This window comes from Lycium ferocissimum, chromosome 10 (genome assembly GCF_029784015.1).
Source record: "Lycium ferocissimum isolate CSIRO_LF1 chromosome 10, AGI_CSIRO_Lferr_CH_V1, whole genome shotgun sequence".
NCBI lineage: Eukaryota > Viridiplantae > Streptophyta > Magnoliopsida > Solanales > Solanaceae > Lycium > Lycium ferocissimum.
In genome coordinates, this window is record NC_081351.1 from 32,704,758 (window position 1) to 32,727,339 (window position 22,582).

Here is a 22,582-nt window from a genome sequence, read left to right on the forward strand (position 1 = left end):
TAAAGACTAAAGTGTGTATTTATTCTCCTTAAAAAGTGTGCTATGTGTTTTTCTGTTTTCGTGCCAAGAAAAAGGAATCAATTTGGCATTACATTGGGAGATATGCCACCTAAATTCTGCCCAACGTCCTTTTTTCCTTTCTGGATGAGAATTGCCTTATGGGGATTTTGATTTTTGGCTTTCGTGACTTGCTGTTCCGTAAAGTTTTGGTATGCACTTAAATGGAAATTAGTGGAAGAGAAGTTTGTTAGTGATTGGGCACCATCAAATTGTACTCCCTCCGTTTAAAAACAGTGTGCAATTAGCCTTTATTTTTTGTTCAAAAAATGTCTACTTACCAAGTCAAGAAAAAATTAACTTTATATTTTCAGATTTGCCCTTATTAAGTGTTAAATAACCAAATCTCAATACTTATTTAATTAGGAATTAATTTAGTCAAATGACCTACTTTTAGCTAGAAATTAGTATTTTCTTTATAGCTGTGCAAATGACTAAATGAACACTCTTTTTGAATCGGAGGGAGTAACAAGCAATAGCTCACCTTATGTAGTCACTGTTAGGCAGAAGCTCTGCATTTCTATTTTGTCCATTAATAGGAAAACAATATGTGAAGGAGTTTTTAGACAGTGAGAGTTATTGCCGTGTCATATAAGTTAAAACAGTCAAGATAATTTCCTACCAAAATATAAAGTAAGATCCTTTCCCGAACATTTGTCCGTGGGAGGAAATTAGTGAACGGGGCTTGTCCTTCAATAGAGAAAGATGTAATGACATGATGCATAGCGAGGTACTTTTTAAGTAATAGCTATTCAATTTAAACTTAAATATTGTGAAAGGGGAAATTATTTAATGAATAGTCCTCAAAAGGAAGAGTACGACTACGATATTACATCGTTTCTTGCTCTAATTCCTATTAGAGTTCCACATGCTAAGCTTGAATAAGTTTTCTAGTTTAGAAAACATGTTTTACTTCGGTTCTTTTTCTTTTGAATTCAAAATGAGGTAACGTCTAAGTCATTATGTACTCATAACAATAACAAGTACAGTACTAAACAAGTCAATTGCACCAAATGAATTCAACCCTTTTTTTTTTTTTTTTTTTTTTTTGTCTTGGTGTTGTGACAAGACTACATTATTAAAGTGGGACCAATGGCCTCCTGTTTTATTCGATCTACAAAATATAAAGAACGAATGAATTATTTTCTTGTTCCCTCTTTCTTTACTAATAAAGTAGTTTTAGTCATGAAGAACCATAAACTAAATGGTTGGTGATGATGACTCACGCTTGAGGAGTAGCTCAGAGTACATCATTTGACTTGCCTTTGAAGTGAATCTTTGGAGGAAAAAAAAAAAGGGAATGCAGTTGCTCTACAATAAAGTTTACATCTTCAAAGTTTTCACCTTAATCTAATCTAACTAAGTTTGCTTTTACATGCAATCATCCAGATCGAAAGGGCATAAGTTATCTAATAATTAGCAACATGAACCTGGGGTCTAATACTTTATGTGATCCAGATCATAGACAAGATGTACAATTCTTATGAAAATGAAAAAAGGAGGGCCAGTTCAAGGCTTATGCTTCTCTCTCTCTCTCTCTCTCTCTTTTTTTTTTTTTTTTTTTTTTGGACAAGTTAACAGACTTCAAGACTTATGCTTCTTCCAGGAATCAGGATGATTCAGCTAATGAAGCATTGGACCGAGCTTTCTCATACAAGCGGTATATCAATGTAGACTTAGACATTTGAGGTTCTCTTTCTAGGACCGCGATCACATCCTTTACAGTAATACTGCGAGCAATCCTAGTCTGCGTTATCCCTTGATTTCTCCCAGCTCTTCTCACAGCACCTACAGAAAAGAGAGTAGTCCAAAAAAATATGAGAAATGCCCGAAGGATATAGCAGGTAATGGTTAGTGGACAGGCTAAACCTGAGTAACCACATAAAACAAGAAATATCAACTATATGTCCTGAATCATAAACACTTCAAGCCTTACAAAAACAACTACTGTTGTGCCTCAATCCCAAGCAAATAGGGGTTAATAGTGGAGATGTGGGGTATTGCCCCTCATATCTCTCAGTGCTGAGAGGGGGTTCTACCACCTGAGCTACATTCAGGGATGGATCCACAGTGTAAGCCCTGGGTTTGGCTGAATCTAGTAGCTTTGACCTAGAGCCTATATATGTATTAAGAAATTCACTAAATATGTACAAGTATTAAATTTCGAACCCAGTTATTAGCACTTGAGATCAGTGTCCTAGAAAGAGAAACCATAAAATTCAAGTCCTGAATCCACTTCTGACTACATCTCCAACTGCCAGCTGGGTAGGAAACTCTGGAAACATCTAAAATGCCAAACTCTAGCCAAGAATATTCAGAAAGAATTTATCACGTTCAATGCTAGGATACTCTTTGTTGATCTAAATACCCAGAGATCTCATTTTCATTCTAGTATTTCCAACCCCGGCCGCGTTTTAGTAGCTGAGTTCATTCTAGGATACTTTTTTTTTTCTTTTTCTTTTTTTTTTTTTTGGGGATCAAGTAAAATGAGAAAATTTCATTGAAATGCATCCAGAGGATGCCAAAGTTATATCAGCTGAGAAAAAGGTAGCTCCTGTATAATGAACCTGTTGTTACTAGTAGCAATTCAAGGAGCTAACAAAATCCACAAACTATCTAGACTAATTACATTTTCAAGTTTACAGAAAAAAAAAAAAAAAAGGACTCATTAGGCATCTAGCCTTAAAGTTTGTATAGAGGGGAAATGACACCTTCAAAATATCTACGGTTTCTTTCTTTCCAAATACTCCAAAAAAGGCATGCTGGTACCATTTTTTCATCTCAGTTTTATAGTCTTGCTTATGGTCCAAAGGGCCCAGCTAACATATGTGCACCACCCATCTCATCCCAAAAAGGTTAAAGAACATATTCCAAATGTCTCGGGCAGCTTGAAAGTGGAGGAATAAATGGTTGATGTTTTCTGGTTCTTGTAGACACATGTAGCACCTGCTGCATAGTATTATTCCCCTTTTTTACATGGTTATCATGAGTTAAGCAAGCTTCTCGGACTGCTAACCAGCAGAAACAGACTATCTTCGTTGGAATTTTGACTTTCCACAAAAGTTTCCAGGGCCACACTTCAGGAATATTGCTGTTGGGGCATGTCTTCTTGTAACAAGATTTAACAAAATATGCACCATCCTGGCTGTCCAAACTAATCTATCCTTTTTAGAAGTGTCTATTGAGAACCCTTGCAATCTTTCCAGAAGAACTCCCAGCTTATCCACCTCAGTCTTGAAAATTCCTTCTGAAATGCAAATTCCAAGAGTTCTCTTCCCTGCATTGGCTAACTGTGGCTAGGGACAGCACATTTAACGGGTATAGTCTTGGCAACGCTTCCTGTAAAGTACTATTCCCCAGCCATATATCGTACCAAAATTTTAGTTTTCCATTCCCAACTCTAAAATAGGTCTGCTTGGAAAAATCTTCCCAAAGTCTGTTTATGTACCACAAGAGTCATTAGATAACTTTAGTGCCAGAAGTCTTGCTCCCCATGTTGTATTTAGTAATCTGTCTCCAGAAAGAGTCTTCTTCATAGCAATACCTCCAGAGCCACTTCATGAGCAAACATTTATTACCTCCAGACCCCTTGCTCCTAGGCCCCCAGACTGTCTAGGCTTAAATACTTTGTTCCAACTGACCGGATGATACCTTCCCAAAGAATGTTCCTTCTTATTTTATCGATTTGCTTCAAAACTTTTTTGGGATTAAAAAGTCTTAATCATCAAGAAGGTCCAGTAATACCTGGTGTTCTTGCACATCAAGGAAATCTAGAAGTAATTGATACTCCCTCTATTGTAATTACGACATAATTTTCTTAAAGATTTTGGAAAGAAAAATATTTCAAATTCTAACTTTTCTATATTTTCAAATCTCTGAATATTTCTTTCAAACGATGATTAATCCATGTCTTAACATTCTCCCAGAATTTGGTCAATTTCACTATCATAGAGCATGAGGTGATGGTCATTATTGAACAGGGTAGTTTTTTTGTCATAATATCTACCTCTAAGGTGAAGATGAAATAATGAGGAACATAAAGATGCCCCTTAAATAAACCCTCGGGGTTGGCCTGGTGGCAATTGACTTGAGCCTTGGGGTGCTCCCTTTCAAGGTCTCAAGTTCGAAACCCGCTGGGTGCAAACAATTTCGAGGGCCATCGGACGGGGAAACCCCTGAATTACCCGTGGTGCACTTGCGGGAAACTCCTTGCCGAGGGCCTGTGCACCCCCGGGATTAGTCGGGGCTCAAAGAGACTCGGACACCCGGTGCTTAATCAAAAAAAGATGCCCCTTAAATAACCCCATTATGCTATTAAAATGGTGGAAGACAGCTATAGGTATAGCACATAGTATTTCACCAAGCATACTTCAAGAGCACCTCCGGTAATCTAGCACTTCTGACAGATGCTTCAATTCAATTTCGAATGTTAAGAATCTAGATAATGATTATTCATTAAAATACGTGGGAGGCAAGTACTAACAAACAACCCAAGGAGAACAACAACCCATAACAAGATGCAACATAAAATGGGTTATGCAAAAGAAAAGCAAAAATATGATTCCAAATAATGTGTGATTCAGGATCATATCAATCATGTTAACCAAAGTCATAACTGCAACTGAACACCATCATAAGAGAAACATCATTCATATTTAGGATGCTAGTCATATGAATCTTGGAACTAGTCAATAGTCATCATACATACCAGATGTGGCTATTGCAGATGACTGGCTCCTTTTCTCAGCTCCTTGATGGTCCCTTGAGCTCCTTGTGGGAGCTGATAAGTTCTTCCGAGTCACGTCTTTACCAGGCTGTGAACCAGAAGCCACATCACCTCCACCTTCACGCTTTTGTCTGGCCTGCTCAGCCATTAATTGCCACTTTGACAACATGTCATCCCCTCCGACAGCAGCTCGAGCAGCAACATTTGCAGCTGTAGTTCGCATCTTATCATCCTCTTCCTTGTTTACCTGGAAAATTTCAAATAGTTGGGAAGGATCAAAGTCATGAAAGATTTTACTTTTGATACTTCTTTACGGATCTTAAATATATCCAGAAAAACAGAAGTGTGAGCAAGGGAGAGTACGTACCTTTATTGATTTCCCGCGACCGTCATCCTTCTCCTTATCACCATCAACTCCAATACTACCTTCAGGCTGATATCCAAGTCATTTAGTTACAACCGGTAGAAAAATCGTTGAAGCACGGTCAAAGTGGAAAGAAGGAAGGATTACTCACTTCATTTGCCTTCTGGAGTTTTTCCACATCAGCCTGTTTCTTTTCCCATTCTTCCCGGGCTTTTCGATTGATTGACATGATTTCTTCACGAACATCTGAGGTGACAATTGTTCTGTGTCTTGACTTCTCAATGTCAACTCTCTACATAAAGCAGACCTCCATCTCAGGTTCACACTAGAATCCGATAAGCTTTTCACATAGCATATTTTAGGAAAAAAATTAACCAGGCAGAAAGTTAACCTGTTTTGACAGTCTGATGAGACTACTTATAAGTCCACGCATTCTTTCTTCCACACACTGGAAATTGAAAGTTTAGTGGCACAAGAATTTCCCAAAATAAGTAAGACAACAAAAAAAGATCATATCTCACCAATGACAAGCATCGTTCCACATCACTGCTCATATTCTTTAAACCACATTTTGCCACTGTCAGACACCGGGATTCAGTTAAGGAAGATGACTTACACTATCATGTAACTATATAGTACCAAGTTGCACATCAAGAAAAGTAAAGAACTAAAAGAGGGATTTAACTGATTTCGGTCAATTTCTTCTGAAGTGGAATTTTCTGCAAAATCAGCTTTTCCTCTTCTTCTTGCACAACTCGGCGAGATGCTTCAGAAACTCGACTATCCTCCTTGGGCCCAGAAAATAGCTGTTCTTCCTCTTCCTGTTTTATGCATTACAAAATAATATCAAACTAGTTACAAATAGTTCTGAATAAATGCTTTAAACAGCTAGTGGTGAGCACAAGATATATTCCACTGTTGGGCATCGAGGGAGGTATTACCCTTATATTAACTCCACTATAAGCAGTAACATCATTAAGTTGTTCAATACTCTGATCTAAAAAAGCTCCTGACACCTTTTGCTTCTTTCTGTGAAATGAACAGGGATAAAACAATACAAAGTGAAATCAGTACAACAGACAGAATATTGAGAAACTATGCCAGGAAAACATCATAATAGAGGTGCTCAGAGTAGTATACCCCGAAGGAGGAGGCGAGGAACCTAGCGCATCAAGGGGCTTCTTCTGTCCAATGGAAGGCTTTTTCACAGGAGTCTTTCCATTGTTTCCTGGCCCAAGTGGAGATGTCACAGAAGGTGGCCGAGAACTTAACTGACGCAACAAAAAGTGAAAGAAGAAAAGCGACAGTGAGAAGCATGGAGATAAAGAAATGCATCTAATCCACAACTTCAAACAAATAAGATACAATGCAAGGCAAAAACATGAGTATTTTATTTTAGCAAGGAGATCAGAGACGTGCAATCAAAAATATGCAAGTGAGAAATAAGATATATGATGACTACCAAAGTAACTGCCAGAAACAGATCTCATGTTGCCAATCCTCTGGCAGATACAACTTTTTGCGTTCACTTTGACCCTCTGTGGTGAGGGCTTTGTGAAAAGAAAAAAATCAGTGCTTTCTACTTTAAACGTTCCTACATTTCTGTTTAAATGTCATTGGGTTTCTTTCATAACCCAGCAAAAGAGAAGATATTCACCAATAGCAGAACAACTAACAGTAGAAGTCGGGTTTCTAGCATAGAGTTCCAAACTCTCCATTTTCCTACAGATAAAAATAGATGAAATGTATTTATCTTTGTTACATCTAATAGCGTAAAAAGCTTTTTCCTCCTTACTGACTTGAAGCATACACATTACAAATTCTGAAATATGCTAAAAGTGAATCTAATGACATCAACCTATTGCTGCTCTCTCAAAGCTACCTTCCTTCATCAATTTGAGATGACAAATGGTACGCGCGCTTTTGGCATCGATGATGGCATAGTTCCCTCTCGAGAAGAAAAAGTTTTTCTCTGAGAGAGGAGTTCTCCTTCTCTAAGAAGGTCATCCTTCTCGAGAGAGATTCCGACGGACAAATTCATGAGGTCTGTTGGGCCAAAGCAGACAATACATGCCACTGGCTTGGGTCGTGACATGAGTGGCTCTTCTATAAAATATAGAGAGCTCTCACATAGACAAGCTTTGGAAGTTTCTTTTCTAGAGGAGTTTCATTAGTCATAGTTCAGTAATGAAATCACTCAATACAGGGTAGAGAGGAAAAATAAGTCAGCAAAAAAAAAACTAAAAGAATATACACAAGTGAGACAGAGAAATTAAGAAAAATTGCATGTCAAGATATATATCTTTGTATTTATATGTATGTACGTATATATAAGAAGCATGTTCTTATACTTCTAAAATCTGTAATATATCCTCACTCGAAAAGTCAATAAAACAAGTCAGCATGCAATCCAAGAAAATTACCAATGTGCTAGTGTCCATTTGAGATGACATGGAAGACGAAGCTGAATTTGAAGGTTTCATGCTAGTGGTTGTTGATAAACCAATTCTGGAGGTCTGTTCAATAGATTCATCCTTTGAACTTTCCGAAGTGGAATTTCCTTGATCCACTTGAACAGAGGGGAAGTGCGATAACTGGGATCTTTGTGGCTGGTCATGGAAATGGTCAATTGGTTCAGGCTTTGGATTGGTCATTGGTGATGAAAGAAAACTTTTCTGCTCTTTATTGGCAGACTGTTGCCACTGAACTGAAGTCTGCTGGATTCTTGAAGTACTTGGAATAGTAAGATTCCCACCAGGTAATCTTTTGGCTTCGCCAAAAGTGTTGTGCTTTTCAAACTTAGGAGCACTCGTCATTCCCATGGCCTGTGTTGGCACTCCAAACTGAGTTGCATTTCTGTTCTGTTGAGCTGAAAGTTGTCTCATTTGTGCATCATCAGATTGCTGTTTAAGAGATTGTGTTGCTGAAGAGTTGACATTAGATGCAGAATATGCACTGTAATTGTTCCCTGCATTCGAAAATGTGGGAAAAGATGCCTGTGAGAAGTGCAAATGCTGTTGTTGTTGCCTATTGAGTCCCTGAACTGGAAATGGTGAGCGATCCCTCTCTTGTTTTACAGCAGTCAAACTAGAAGAAGGCATCTGGCTTCCTGGGACTCCACGCGTATCGGATTGGTTTTCCACTTCGTGCAACTTTTGAGCATTACTCTCAATTGCCATATTGCTAGAATCTGTCCATGTTCGCATCGGAGCAGCAGAAGAGAAGTAAGGTCAGCAATAAGCTCGGACCTGATTAGAACAAACCAAAGAGATTAAGAGAACAGAGGTACCATCGGCTGGCATCTGCGGATGTTGCTGCTGTGAAGCCTGAGACTGAGGGAATTGACCGGGGGCAGTCTGTGAGGTTTTAGATGCCTGAATTAAACTTTGATATAGAGTTAATACACAGAGATTAAGAATTTCATTTTTGATGTAATAACTGAAAAAGTACTGCTTCATCTACCTGAGATTGAAATTTATATACAGCCATCTTGAGCATCTGGTCACCAATTATACTTCTCATGTGTCTTACAAAACCTTCCTTGGAAATTTCATTTTTCTGAACACATATTCCAGTTGTTAGCAAAACTACCATAAACAGAAGGCAAAATGATGCAAAAACAAGTCAGCCATAACAAACTACCTTCAGTTTAAGGTAAAGAGTTTGGAGTTGCATTGCCCTGTCCTTATCAAGTTGGGGTTGTATGTGAGGGAAAAGCATGGCAAAAGGCACTTGTTTACCCTGTTTAGCTACATTGATTGCTGCTTGGCTACTCGGCCCAGTTGCCGATTCTGACTGATTACTTGCCTCTGCCGCCACACGTGGCAGACCACTAGTTCCTGTTGTCAAGGACTGCACGGATGGTTGATTATTTGCTCCCTGTAAGTTTAGATGTTGAGATTCTGGATTTTGAGTATTCTTTGCAGGATTCTGCATATTCACTGCTTTAGAAGAATGAAGTGTGTCTTGTTCAACCTCTGTGGTTTGATAACTATCCTGGGATATATGCTGCAATGGAAGGGAATTGATCTCCTGTGAGGAGTCATTTTTTTGCTGCTGATTCTGAGAATTTTCCTCCTTTTGCTGCATGGTCTCTGAATCTTGAAGGCTATGACGACTGGCATTTTCGTCATGGTTAGAAGTTGGCCATGGGGCAAACTGATTTGAGGTATAACTGCTTCCTTGAGACAATGGTACTGTTTGTTAAAGGTATGCAAAAGATGAGATTTTTCCCAAGGAAGGAGAAGGAGAACACTAATGAAAGAAGAGACAGAAAGCAAGTGATAAAGGTCAGTAGCTTTCTAAAACAGAATTCTGACCACAATCACAAAATTGTCTTCACATCAACACTCTTTCAGCTCAGATATTCGCATGAAACTCTGAAATGTTTATTCTACTGATATATGAAACTTGGATGAATTCCCAAAACTGGAAGAGCAACTTTTCTCTTTGTTAAGGCAAGGAAAGGACAGCCTTAGTCAAAAGACTCAAAACCAACAATGAGGTTAACGGTTCGAGTCACCAAGAAAGCAAAGCAGGAAAAGCCATTGTTTGACTCCTGCGTGAGGGGGTTTGACACACATTAAAAGAAAAAAGAAGAACTTTGACCTCTGTTAAAAGTAGCATCATAAATACTGCTTTCTCGAGTAGGGGAAAACTCTATTACTACAATTCAGTGTTCAAAGGTGAAAAGCATAGAAGACGCCAAAGTCTAATGGCTTCAAGCAACAAGTGAAATCAAAGCGTGCATTAGAAAATGCAAGAATGGAAAAGATGTACATGTAATAATAGAAAAACAACAATAATCATATGGACAAGAAAATTGAAATAACTATAATTCATTTAAATGAAACAAAAACCATGTCTACTAAATTCCAAAACTACTTAAAAAATTTATTTGATGTAGAAATGCAAAAGTTCCTAATTCAAATGTAGTGACCTATTTTTTGTCTAAATTTCTAATTTCCTATTCCTAGTCCTAAATTCCTAATCAATAATATATTCACCAGATGAATGTTCTAACTAGTTACTAGTCATCTATCATTTTGACAGCTCTATTTAATGTTTAGTGGCGTCCTCTTCAAGAAAGAACCCATGAACTCTGAGCAGAGACACACCTGATCCCCTTGGTCCAACACTAAAAGTCGCATAAGGAAGGCAGCACGTCCAAAACAAAGGATTGATTGAATTGTCTTATTAGGAAAATTCATGGCTCATGACCTTAGTTAGAAGGAATAATCAATTGGAGTTCATGAATTTATCTAGGTCAGTTTATGGGCTAATCTATAAAGGATTTTTATCTTCGAAACCCATTGGATGCAAAGCTTGTGGTGCACCTAGCTCCACGGCTTAAGCGCACCTCAATTGCGCATCCATCACTTTTGATACTGACAACAGTCAAGATACATTCAAACAAGATGTTTGAATGATACTTTACCACACATACAGGCACAAAGATCACATAGACGGACAACCTTTTCTTAAGTCCTGCATTCAGCTGGTCTCCTCCCCCCCCCCCCCCCCAACCACAAAACCCTTTAACTGGTTGTTTTTCTCTAAAACTACAAAAGTCTCCCGCCCTTTTACCTGACCACCCTTGAGGCCTTTCTTTGAACTTTTCTTCTCTTTTTCCGAATAGGAAAACTTTCTTCTCATTAACTGTGAACCAATAATGAATTTACATTTCTCAATTAAATGCTATCTATTTGAATGGTTATAAGAGACCATCATCAACAGCTATGTATTATGACTGTGGATCCAATTATATGAAGAATTCTGATCACATGTTCCCCAGAACTAAATAAGTTTTTAGCCTACTCCAAGAAAACAACACAGTTAAAGGAAAATAAATTTATACTGAATAATGCATAAAAAGCCCAAGAGTAAACCACTTGAGTAACTGGCAGAATTGTTTACTGTCCAGGAGTACCTTATACTACTAGCAAGTCTGCAAGACATTAGACTCTCTTGGAATATCACTTATACTAAATTAGCAATATCAAAAGAAGGTAACCAATCACTTCCTTTTTGCTTTGGGGACAGGGTCAGTTGACATGCCGCATGAATATTGATCTCGCTTATTAGTGTACTGCCTCTTACAACTTCAATATATTAATTTGCATCACCCCATTTGAGGAAAATTAAAGTGAAATAGAAAAAGAGCGTTGTACTTGTGCCATTAACAAGCTATATCTTGTCGCTCTTAACACAAGAAATCACATGATTAATCTCTGTCCAACAGATTAGCACCTAAAGATAGAATTTGAAACTTACTTTTACAGCCATAGCAGCCAAACTTGTGATAAACCAGCCCTTTATGATATATCATCTGCTATGACCCTCAAGTGATTGGTTTAGATAGTTGACATCTAATACTTAGATCTTCATCCAAAGCTTCCTTAGCAATAGGGATCCAGAACAACTGATTTCGTTGTTTTACAGTGCTTTTCTGTTATCCCTGATCGTTACTTGGTTTACCATTTAATCACTCCGAAGTATGAATCTTTGGTGGTTCCAAACCATCCCCGTGCACACCCAAAAATTTTGTGATATTTTAGCTCCTCTCCACCACAAAACTTTCAGAATTGCCATAAAGTACCCCCACTTGCTCCCCTCCAAATTCTTGATAAAAATCCGACTTTCCCTACTTCTAGACTTCCGTTTGCAATTACCCGTCCCGGCTGTCTCCCCACTACTGATTTTTGTCATGCTAGTTATGCCAATATACCACAACCTTTGGGGGAACAGATCACCCAAGAACAACTATAAATCAAACAACAACATACCTAGTGTAATTCCACAAGTGGGGTCTGGGAAGGGAGGGTAGAGTGTACGCACACCTTACCCTACCTTTGTGAGGTTGTTTCCAATAGACCCTCGGCTCAATAAAAACGTTTAAGAACAACTAAACATCCAATGGCATCTATAATTCAATTTCAACAATTGGCAATAAACTTAGTTGAATCAGTCAGTATATGCCCTAGACTAGAGTGTACAATCCATAACAACAAAATTGACAAAATTTCATTACAAAACAGGGATTATGTTAATTGTTACCGCTATCGGAATCTGAAGGCTGAGATTGTGAATTATCTCCACCAATATCCCTATTTAGGGCAGCAGTAAATGCCTCCACATCCGCACCCGAATGCATTGTTTCATCCTATTCACATCAAAATTCACATAAATCCACAAACAATACATACACACATATATCCAAACATACATATATATCTGTGACCTAGTAGAGGAAAAGGGCTAAATTGAAAAAACAGGAAAGAAAAAAGAGTAGGGTACCTCGTCTTCTTCGAGGAGTTTCATGATAGAAGGATCCATTGATGTTGAAATTCGAAAATGGCTATATATATAATAATTGTATGTTATAGCAATTGATTCATTTCAAAAAAAGTGGGTAGATCTTTTAATTGATGTAATAATGGGCTTTCATGAATGTGCGACTTGAATTTTTTTAGAAAGATAATAAAGGGAGAATAGTAATAGCAAATTTTCTTGAGTTTGGAAAATATGGTTGATTTTACTCACTGTGGAAATTTTCGAGTGGATTTTTCTAACGATTACGCGAGGCACAAAGTGAAACGGTTCTTGCTCTATATCAGTAGTAGTTACTATTTATAGAGGAAGTTTTTTTTTCCTTTCCCTTTTTTATCTTTTTCAACTTTTTTTCTTTTTACTTTTATTATAGTTAATATGAGATTTGGAGGTAATTTCTTTATGCTCGTGATTTTATTTTATTTTTTTGGTCCAACAATGTTCGTAAAAATTTATGAAAAAGATCTAACTAGTCAAACCTTTTTATTTAAACATATTGAGAAAGCTTGATTTAATTAAATTATTGATATTATTTGTACGTTTGTTTGGTTGGCTTGTAGGAGGAATTAATCAAGGTATAAAATTCAACATCGTTATATACATCGTTTGGTTACTATTTCTTTTATCCTCATAAATGATATATGCATAAGTTGTGTGAAAAAATTAAGTAGTATTATTTTATACAGGATAAAAATGTGAAATAAAAGACGGGTATTAACAATACGTGAATTAAACCAACTAAAGTAACATAATACTCTCGTTCTTTAAAACTTCAAATCAAACATCCAACAACAAATGATCATGCACTTGTAAGGGTGGCTAAGTTGGTTCTGCGAGTGATTTTTCATGAGGACCTGAGATCGATTTTCCTCACCAAAAACATTCTCAGTCTGAGCTTGTCGCACTGGGCTTGTCTAATGCGTTCACATCTCATGTGTGCTATTGCACTAGGAGAAGAGCTTACTTACAGCGCACCCAAAAAGTAACGGCTACGGATTTCCTAAAAAAAAAAAAAAAAAAACATGTGTTACAATCTATGCAGTACTAATTTGTGCATCACAATTCTTGTGTTATTAATCCCTATATTATAACTTGTAAACCTTACTGGGTTGCAACTTTGTCTTCATTTTACATTATGTTTACTTATTAAAGTATAAGAAAATGTATCAAAATAAACTTGAAAATCATGAATAGCTGTATTTTAATTTGAACCTTTTAAAGATTTATAATACTTAATCGCAAGGCACAACCAATTGAATAAAATAAAGAGCATGTTGTAGTATAGAACCACGCATCCCTTTGTGTGTGTGTATATATATATATTATTATGGGCCTGTATGGATGGGTTTAAAAAGCTTTAGATAAGCTAAGCCAAATGTTTCAATTATTTTTTTCTTATTTTAAGCACTAAATTAAAACTTTATAAATCGGCTAAGTACCAAACACTAAATAAAATTACACGTTATGTCACTACCCAACCGGAGGGCCATGCGGGCACCCGGTGCTAACCTACCCGGCTAAAAATTCTCTTTATCGTGCTCTCATATTCACATCTTGGTGAGCCACATGGTTTACTCATAATTTATATGCATCAATAGTGCTAATCTCGCAGCAACAACACATTTATATCATCATCAATAACAATGCCATATCCATATACACAAGCCGACTAGACTATCAAAATGATATACAAAATATGCCGACAAGGCTAAGGACATCTAATTATATACAACTAATCGTACTACGAGCCTCTAAGAAGAAAGTAGTATGCCACATCATATAGGCGGGACAGACCCCCGCCATGCCCATGGTATGTACACAAAATAATAATAAAAGTTGTGAGTCTGATGACATGGAGCTCTCTATGTAGTCCCCGAATAAGATATCTATGGATCAAGTTCCTCATCCCGACCACCTGCGAGCATGACGCGGCATTCACAACAAAAGGACGTCGCATTTAATAATGACCGAGTATGTAAAGCATAATCAATATTATAATAGGAGCATAAGAAATAGCATAAGATGGGAGAATCAAGAGATAGTAGCCATCATCGTAATTACTTACTTGTCTTTCATAGGGACCTTCCATTTCTAATGCGTGCTCGTGTACTTACATATATACATATACAAATATCCATATCCGTATCCATATTCGTATTCGTATTCATATACATATTCGTATCCATATTCGTATCCGTACTCATATACATATTCGCATCCATAGCATACCCGACCATGAAGGTTCGGTGGTTTCACATACTGCCACGACAAGGCTCGGTGTCGTACATACCAGCCCTACCAAGGCTCGGTGTTATCCGTACTCGGTGCAGGTGTGCGCGCGCGCGATAGGTATCATACTCGGTCATATAAGCTCGGTGTTACATAATAGTCATACATACTTAGACACATATACGTAAAAGTCCATAAGTATCATCAACGTCATTGCCATCATCGTTTTACATCTATCCTCATATTAGATCAACTATCATATAAAGGAAGTACTAATATCGTGAAAGTATCGAGAATCATGAGCTTTGGTAAACTCTTCGAGGTAGTCATTTATAAATCATTTATAAGGATATATATATATATATATATATATATATATATATATATATATATATATATATATATATATATATATATATATATATATATATATATATATATATATATATATAGAGAGAGAGAGAGAGAGAGAGAGAGAGAGAGAGAAAGGAACCATGCCTTAATGAAAGAAGGGTTAGCCTTACATACTCTTTTGTCTCCTTAACTATTTAACGTTCCCCGTTGAAGCTTGAATAGTCTACATTTAGAAGGATTCATAACATGGTTAAGCCTTAATGATACTCCTAAATTCAAACTAGAATAATTCATGACCTAATGAAAATTGGGCAGCATTTCCCTATTTCGTCAACTTCCACCATATCACAAAACAACTCCCAACAACCACAATAATATCCACAATATCATAATCAAGTATTCACATTCGATTTAGCCTTCAAATTTCATCCTTGTGTTCAACTTATACCAACAACTTCACACCCATTTAAGCACATTTCCGTACAATGCTTCCTATCACTACTACTACCTTCCGTAACAATATTATATCCATATTATACTAAGAATCATAACTCAAGTTAGCTTACTACTCAAAAACATCATAGAAACTACATTTATAATTCATCTTCTACTTTCTCCTTCCACCCAAGTTATTCAACAATTAAACATTCTTGATAATATGTAATAAGCATGAAAACTAACCTTTTATCTCATAAGAATGAGCTTTGGAGCAAGATATCAACTTGTATGAAAACCTAGCTTCAATATCCAAAGAATTCTTCGAGTCTACTAACCCTAGCAAGACTTGTAACATATATGGGTCTCTTGATTCTTGCCTCTTGATATTTAATCTCCCTTGGATTTTGGCTTGGATTAGTTTATGGAGTTGAAGAGAGGGTTTTTGGAGAGCTTTTGGATCTAATTTGGTAAAAATAAAATGTCCAAATGCAGTGGAGCGAAATATATAAAGTGGAACTTAAAATCCCATCAGGCAATTCTAGCGCCCATTTTGACGGGCCGTCAAAATTCCTACGGACCGTCAAAATGGTCCGTAGAACTGCCTAGTCAAATATGGTTCATCAGAACCATTTTGTCATTGGTGCTGGTGACGGGGGACCGTAGAATTTTCTTTGGCGTTAAAATTCCGAACCGGTCATTAAATGGTCCGCAGAAATTTTCTGCTCAGACAGTCTGTCTTGAAACACCCATAACTTTTTCCTCCGATGTCACATTGACGAATGGTTTGTTGCGTTGGAAACTAGACTCGATGAACTTTAAATTGGATAAAAGAAACACACCAAAACTCCTCATATTCTAGGATATATGCCTCCCCCAATCTGGACCAAAATCCTGTCCGAAAATTTTGCCAAGTTTTACCAAAGTTCCCACAAACTCCATTCCTTTATTTGCTTGTTCTTAAATCCTTCCCTAGCTCATTTTGTGGGCTTAAACCCCCATAACCATAATATGGGAACATGTAATCTCATATATCCTAAGGTGACTCCCATTTTCACAATTAGGACAACTAACGCCTAACGAATCTCAACGGACGAAACTACGAGGTGTAACACGTTAGCCCTTTTTCATCTATAAATACTTCTCAACTTTATTTATCTATAAATACTTCTCACCTTTCTTCATTTTCCCCACCTCGTTTACTTACAATTTCTCGAATTTTCTATCCCCCTCCCCCCCGCTCATAACCCTCCTCAAAATCGATCCATGACAAATTTGTATGGATCTATTAATAGCAGCAAAAAGTGTTCGATGTACACTTTGTAAAGACACATTTAAGCATGGGCCCGAAAACAATTGAACGAGTACGGGTTAATTGCGTAAGCACTTGAAACATAGTCATAGATGGAGAAAATACAATGAATTCACCTCAAATAAGACTTTAAAAGACAGAGGTTGGACTAGATCGAAACGAAGAAACAAAGGAAGAGTAGAAGATCGTCCTTAAAATTTCGATTTTGAAGTTTCTCTTTTTCAAGCGTATGAAATTAAAAAAATCATGTTTGTATTTTTCAATTTACAATGTTATCAATTAAAGTTTGAAGTTCTATTTAAGTATGTGTCCACTTACAATGTTATCACTTGAAATTTAAAGCTTCAAGAAAAACAATCGTTTTCCTATTCTTTTTTTTTTCTTTTTTTTTTAAATGGTAAATTTGTATTCATAAACAACATCAAGATGTGTTGGAAGTATTTACATTGTGCCAAAGGAAAAAGGCATCGTACCCCTGAACTGTCCTACTACACCCCTAAACTTTTTTTTCCTGTATTTCTTTGCACCTTATGTGTTGATGTGGACCCAAAGCCTAGTCACATTAGAAGCGGTGTATATACGCTTTTTTATGAGCAGTGGGCACCATCCCATTCCCTTTTCCCTTTAATTTTCTTACTTATTCACAATATTACCTGGACAAAAAATTACCCAAAGGTTACAACACTCAAACCATCTTCGATCCTTCACAAAAATCACCCCAAACCTAAATTTCTTCTTTTAAATCTGGCCTGAAATTTGTTGAAATCAAAATTATTGAATAATGATTGTTTGAAAGTTGAACTGACGTTATAATATGGCTCAAAAAAATATAAGAAGTCATTGTTAGGGTTTGAAGTTTAAATAAGAAATTTGAATATGGATTTTGTTGATTCAGCATTTGTTTGAAGAAATTAGTAGTTGGGATTTATATCTTACTGACGTGTGCAACCAATTAATTTTTGCCATTATTATAAATTTAAGAAAAAAATAATATATCATTTGTATTTCTGTTTAGCCCTCATGGTAAATTTATAAAAAAGGGTGGTTTTATTGTTTTGCAAGAGAATAAAAAGATTAGAGTTTAAATCATAAAAAAATACAATAGGGTGCACGTTACAAAAGAGAGCACACATTAAGGGTGCAAAATGCCACGGACTCTATTTTTGTGTAATTGAAGTGTTATAAAATACAATGCAATTGGAAACATATCTCCTTTTTATATTTACTCGAGTTCAATATATATATATATATATATATATATATATATATATATATATATATATATTGGAAACTAGTGGTAGAGGATTATTGGCTATGTTGATTTATAGTTATGAGGATGGTTGATATGTTCATTTATAGTTGTGAGGATGATTGATACTAACGTACAGTAGTGTTATTTGGAGATGAAAATGTCAATTAGTAAGCTCTTGAATTACCATATCTATCTATCTATATATCTATATCTATTTATATCTATCTATCTATATCTATATTATTTTAAAAGCATGAATATAAATGTTCGTTGACCAAAATATCTAAAAATTAAATTAAGCCGCACTCTATGTTGGATAATACTCCGAAGCTGGGAAACAATTCGTCCTCAGTCTCCTACTATAATTTGTTTTTGAGTTTCATAAGAAATACTTGGTTTAATAGGTTTAATTTGAACGAATCCGGTCAAACAAAAAACTGTATTAATTAACTTTCTTCTATTCCTACTTCCACTAAGTCACGTAATTGATATTATGCCTCATGTACTTTTTATATTTAAAGCAGACATGGGGTATACCAATTTTATTTGACTTCCAGTTGGAAATTGTTTGGGAATAACCAAGTGAACCTCAATTACGTAGGACTAGCATAATTCTTGCTTACTTGAGTTTGTAATGACATTGTAACTCTTTGATGTTTGGAGTATGATTTGAATCCACCCGGGAAACTACCTATTGTAACTTGACTCGAAGTCCAAAATGTCTGGTGCTGCGATGCTTCTATAAAGGGACTCTTTCTGTCGTTTGCAAACCTAAAAATTTCAAATGCTTTGATTTTCGAATTGATAATTAATCAAGTAATCAATAAATCCCTAGAGCTAGTCTTTTTAACAAATTTAAAATATAAACAATTATTTCATATTAGATAAAATTGTAATATTACTTTTTCCCTAAAATTTAGGACTTTGAATTCAATTGAAAACTAAAATCCTATAATAAAACAAATTAGTAGTTCATTACTCGGTGAAGTCAAACGCCGCTCTATCATTACTATATGACAATCTCATACGTGATCCATGCTAATTTTACAATACATTTGGTAAGATTTGAACTAATAATTCTCAAAGATTTGATTATTTATTTTGCTTTACGACTATATTATTTCTCCTCTATGTGCACAAGTTTTAAGTTACAGTGATAGGTTTTTTTCAGAGTGCAAAATTTGGTTCCGAATATTGATATAACCTGTTTTCTCTTACGTTATAAGATCTAATTGAACTTAAATATAATTTGGAGAAAAAAAAAACTCAAATATATATAGCTTAGGGATATTCAAATTCAAATCATATAAGAAGCACCCTTTCTCCATGAGGACATTGTCCATAGGTAATCTTCAGGCAAGTTAATAGTTTTCAGGTTTAATTATCCATTCGGCACGAGCTAGCGACCAACTATGTGGACGAGCAGTTGGAGTTACGGGTGCCTAAGAGGGTAATAGTGTGAGTAAGTGATTGTTATTCTTCCATTGAAGTGGCTCTAAATTTGTTGGGTTATATTAATATTCTTACATCCAGTGCATAGCAGGAGCTTAGTGCTCCTCTTATTTGTCATCTCTAATCTAAGAAGAGGACTATCGTCTCGTGCCTTTGCTCAGTTTTGTATGATTTCTTTACTTTAAAGAGTTTATTTTATCGATTAGCAGGGTGATTGTTAATCAAGAGGTCTCATGTGATATCCTAATTGGTGAAGTATTATACATATCTCTACCTTTGATTAAACAAACGTTTTAGTTTTTAATTTAGTTAGTTGTTATCATATAGGTAGTATGGTGGTGACCAAATATAATTGTAATATATAAAATATATAGCCACATTAGGAATTTGAGCAACTAAAAAATGGCTTGTGTTTTACTCCTTTTCTTATTGCGGTAACAAATCGGATACGTTTAAGTAAAACTTGGATTTCCTTTCTGATTCAATTTGAACTATAATGTTAATTACTCCTCTATTTCCTGATTAAAAAGCAGTAAGGGCAGATTAAATACCATATGGAAGAATATCATATATATACTTTTGCACCAACACCCCTGGATATATATATATATATATATATATATATATATATATATATATATATATATATATATATATATATATATATATATATATATATATATATATTGGAGTTAACACATATATTTTCTGTTTGGATCATGGTTAACAGCGTGTGTGAAGGGGGTTCCCATATGTTCTTAATTATATTTTTGTTTAATTTTTAAAAATAAGCAACTTGTGTTGGCATAGTAATTATAATTACAATTAATATTATCTAGTATTTTTTACTATAATTGAGATTGGCTGGGAATAACGCGCAACTGCACGTTTATAGAGACTAGTATATAATAAAAGCATGAATATAAATGTTGGTTGACCAAAATATCCTTTAAATATTGAATGACTTTTATACATAATCCTAATTGTTATTGAACATACTACTCAACATGCGTTAAAACTACTATCATATTATTGCTAATGTTAGGCAGCATAGGTTAATTAGGAACATTGTCCTACTACTCCTAGGAACTCAACTCAACTAGGAATTTAATTCACGTTTTAAATTTGAATAAATTGATCTCTTTTTCTTTTTCTATTTGAATTGTATCTTTCCAAAAGAAAAGTGTTCTAAATTTTCGTTCTATATATTATATTCTTCCTCTATTGCATTGGTTAAATTACAAAATAAAAAGCAAGGTATCATCCAACGAGCTGTAATATTTGTATACTACATAGCAAAAAGTGCTAAATTTATAAAAATGGTTGACCTAAATCGGGGTTGAGGGATTGAACCATTTTAATTTCTGTTCATGCATATTGTCTTAATCTTTTACTATCAATGTTTTCTAATACTATCTCTGTTCATTTTTACTTTTCTACTATATTAAAAGTAAGTTATCATTTGTACTTGCCTACTTTATCATATCAAGAGAAAAAATAATTTCTTTTGATTTCAAGGAGTATTAATTTTAAGCTTTGATCTTTGCTTCAGAAAGAGAATAACAAATTTCAGCAAACTTCTCGAGAGGTATAATTTCTTCCCATTATTATACTCTTTATTTTCAACTTTATTATTTTTATTTAGAGGTCTCTAAGCCAACTAATTAACCATGTTGTCTTGCTTTACCTTAGGATTTTCATAGCTTATTATTTCGCAGATTAAGAATCAATCCATACATATAAGTTTCTGGCAGTGAAACTTATTACACGTCCTAGATACAGTGCGAAAGAAAAATATAATTACAGTTTGTTTAATTTTCTAAATTCATGCTTGCATGTGGAAGATTAATTAGATGGATGTATTAATGACAAATTCTAATCAAAATAAGTTGATCATTGCTTGTAGAGGACATTTAGTCAGAGAGAAGGGCTTTGTCCATTTTTGAACAATTTTTTTGGATGAAAAAGCAAAGTATCACCTACCGGCAAAAAATAATTATTTGAATTAATAAAAGAAATTTCATATTGGGTAACAATGTATACATTGTAAAGCGGGTTGTTCCCAATTTACTTTATGAATGACTCTATTTGTAACAGGCTATCTTTGAACGTATCACAAAATTGTTAGATCTTTGAACTCCATGTTACTATCAGTTAGAAAACATTTTAATATTGTTCAGTAAAGTTTTCAATATTTCTATGTTTGTAATGACAAAAATAAAAAAATATGGTCAGACAATCCCTAACGTGGATAATATTTGTGGTGAAATAGTTTTCAACATGGGTAAAAGAATAATAATATATACCAAGAACATCATTTTAAAGAAGTATTAAAATATTATTTGTATGAACTGATAATAATTAATAAATCTAATTATAAATAACTTAATGTAACATTTTTTTCTCATGGGACAGAAAATAACGTGTGAGGCATGTGCGTAGAGAATAGTATTATATTAAAAGCACGAAGGACCTTAGAAATGTTGATTTAACTTTCTGCCCTTCATTAAAAGATTCTACAATAGATGAAATTGTCATTTACTATATTACTCATTATATATATAAATAAATAAGTAATTTTTCCTAATATTTATTTATAAATAGACATTTAATTATTCTCTTAATATTTAGGAATTCAAAACCAACTAAATTTTGGTTAATAAAGCCTAAAGTTCCTCCTTTTTTTTTCCTTTCATAGTCCGTGTCCTATCATTAGTTAAATATGAAAGAAGATCTTTTGCACCAAAAATTATATTTCACCAGGGTGACAAATCCTAATATCATATGCTCAGTATACGTAGTAATTCTCTATAGTTTAGTTCCTATAAATACTCCTAATAAACCTAAAAGGTACTTGCATATTTATTTATGTTCCATTCTTATTTTCCCTAATATGCATGTATATATTCTATTCAGATTACTGTGTACTTTTTTTTTCATTTCTGGTTTTCGTCATAAATTTTGTATGGCATGTGTTGTAACATGTGGTTTCTGCTACTTCTTCGTTTTCTTGAATCTTCCTTTTGGCCTTTCTTTATTGTAAGATTATATATGAATTACATAATTAAAAAT

At 35.0% G+C, this 22,582-nt stretch overlaps 1 protein-coding gene across 3 annotated transcripts; it reads right to left on the reverse strand.

The window, feature by feature from the left end:
* Positions 1-1,350: 1,350 nt before the first annotated feature.
* Positions 1,351-12,754, reverse strand: LOC132033461 (transcription initiation factor TFIID subunit 4b). Of its 3 annotated transcripts, none has more exons than XM_059423440.1 (16): positions 12,444-12,754; positions 12,204-12,309; positions 9,123-9,343; positions 8,790-9,026; positions 8,610-8,705; positions 8,437-8,521; positions 7,571-8,337; positions 6,288-6,418; positions 6,089-6,176; positions 5,833-5,968; positions 5,669-5,724; positions 5,539-5,595; positions 5,299-5,439; positions 5,151-5,216; positions 4,766-5,030; positions 1,351-1,845 (listed from the first exon to the last, which is right to left on the reverse strand). In XM_059423440.1, exons 1-16 carry the CDS (start codon positions 12,480-12,482, stop codon positions 1,667-1,669), a joined length of 2,670 nt encoding a protein of 889 aa, XP_059279423.1. In that variant the 5' UTR covers positions 12,483-12,754; the 3' UTR covers positions 1,351-1,666. The 3 variants fall into 3 exon arrangements, with proteins under 3 accessions (XP_059279423.1, XP_059279422.1, XP_059279421.1); XM_059423439.1 differs by having other exon boundaries at positions 1,351-1,572; positions 1,649-1,845; positions 8,790-9,343; XM_059423438.1 differs by having other exon boundaries at positions 8,790-9,343.
* Positions 12,755-22,582: the final 9,828 nt, after the last annotated feature.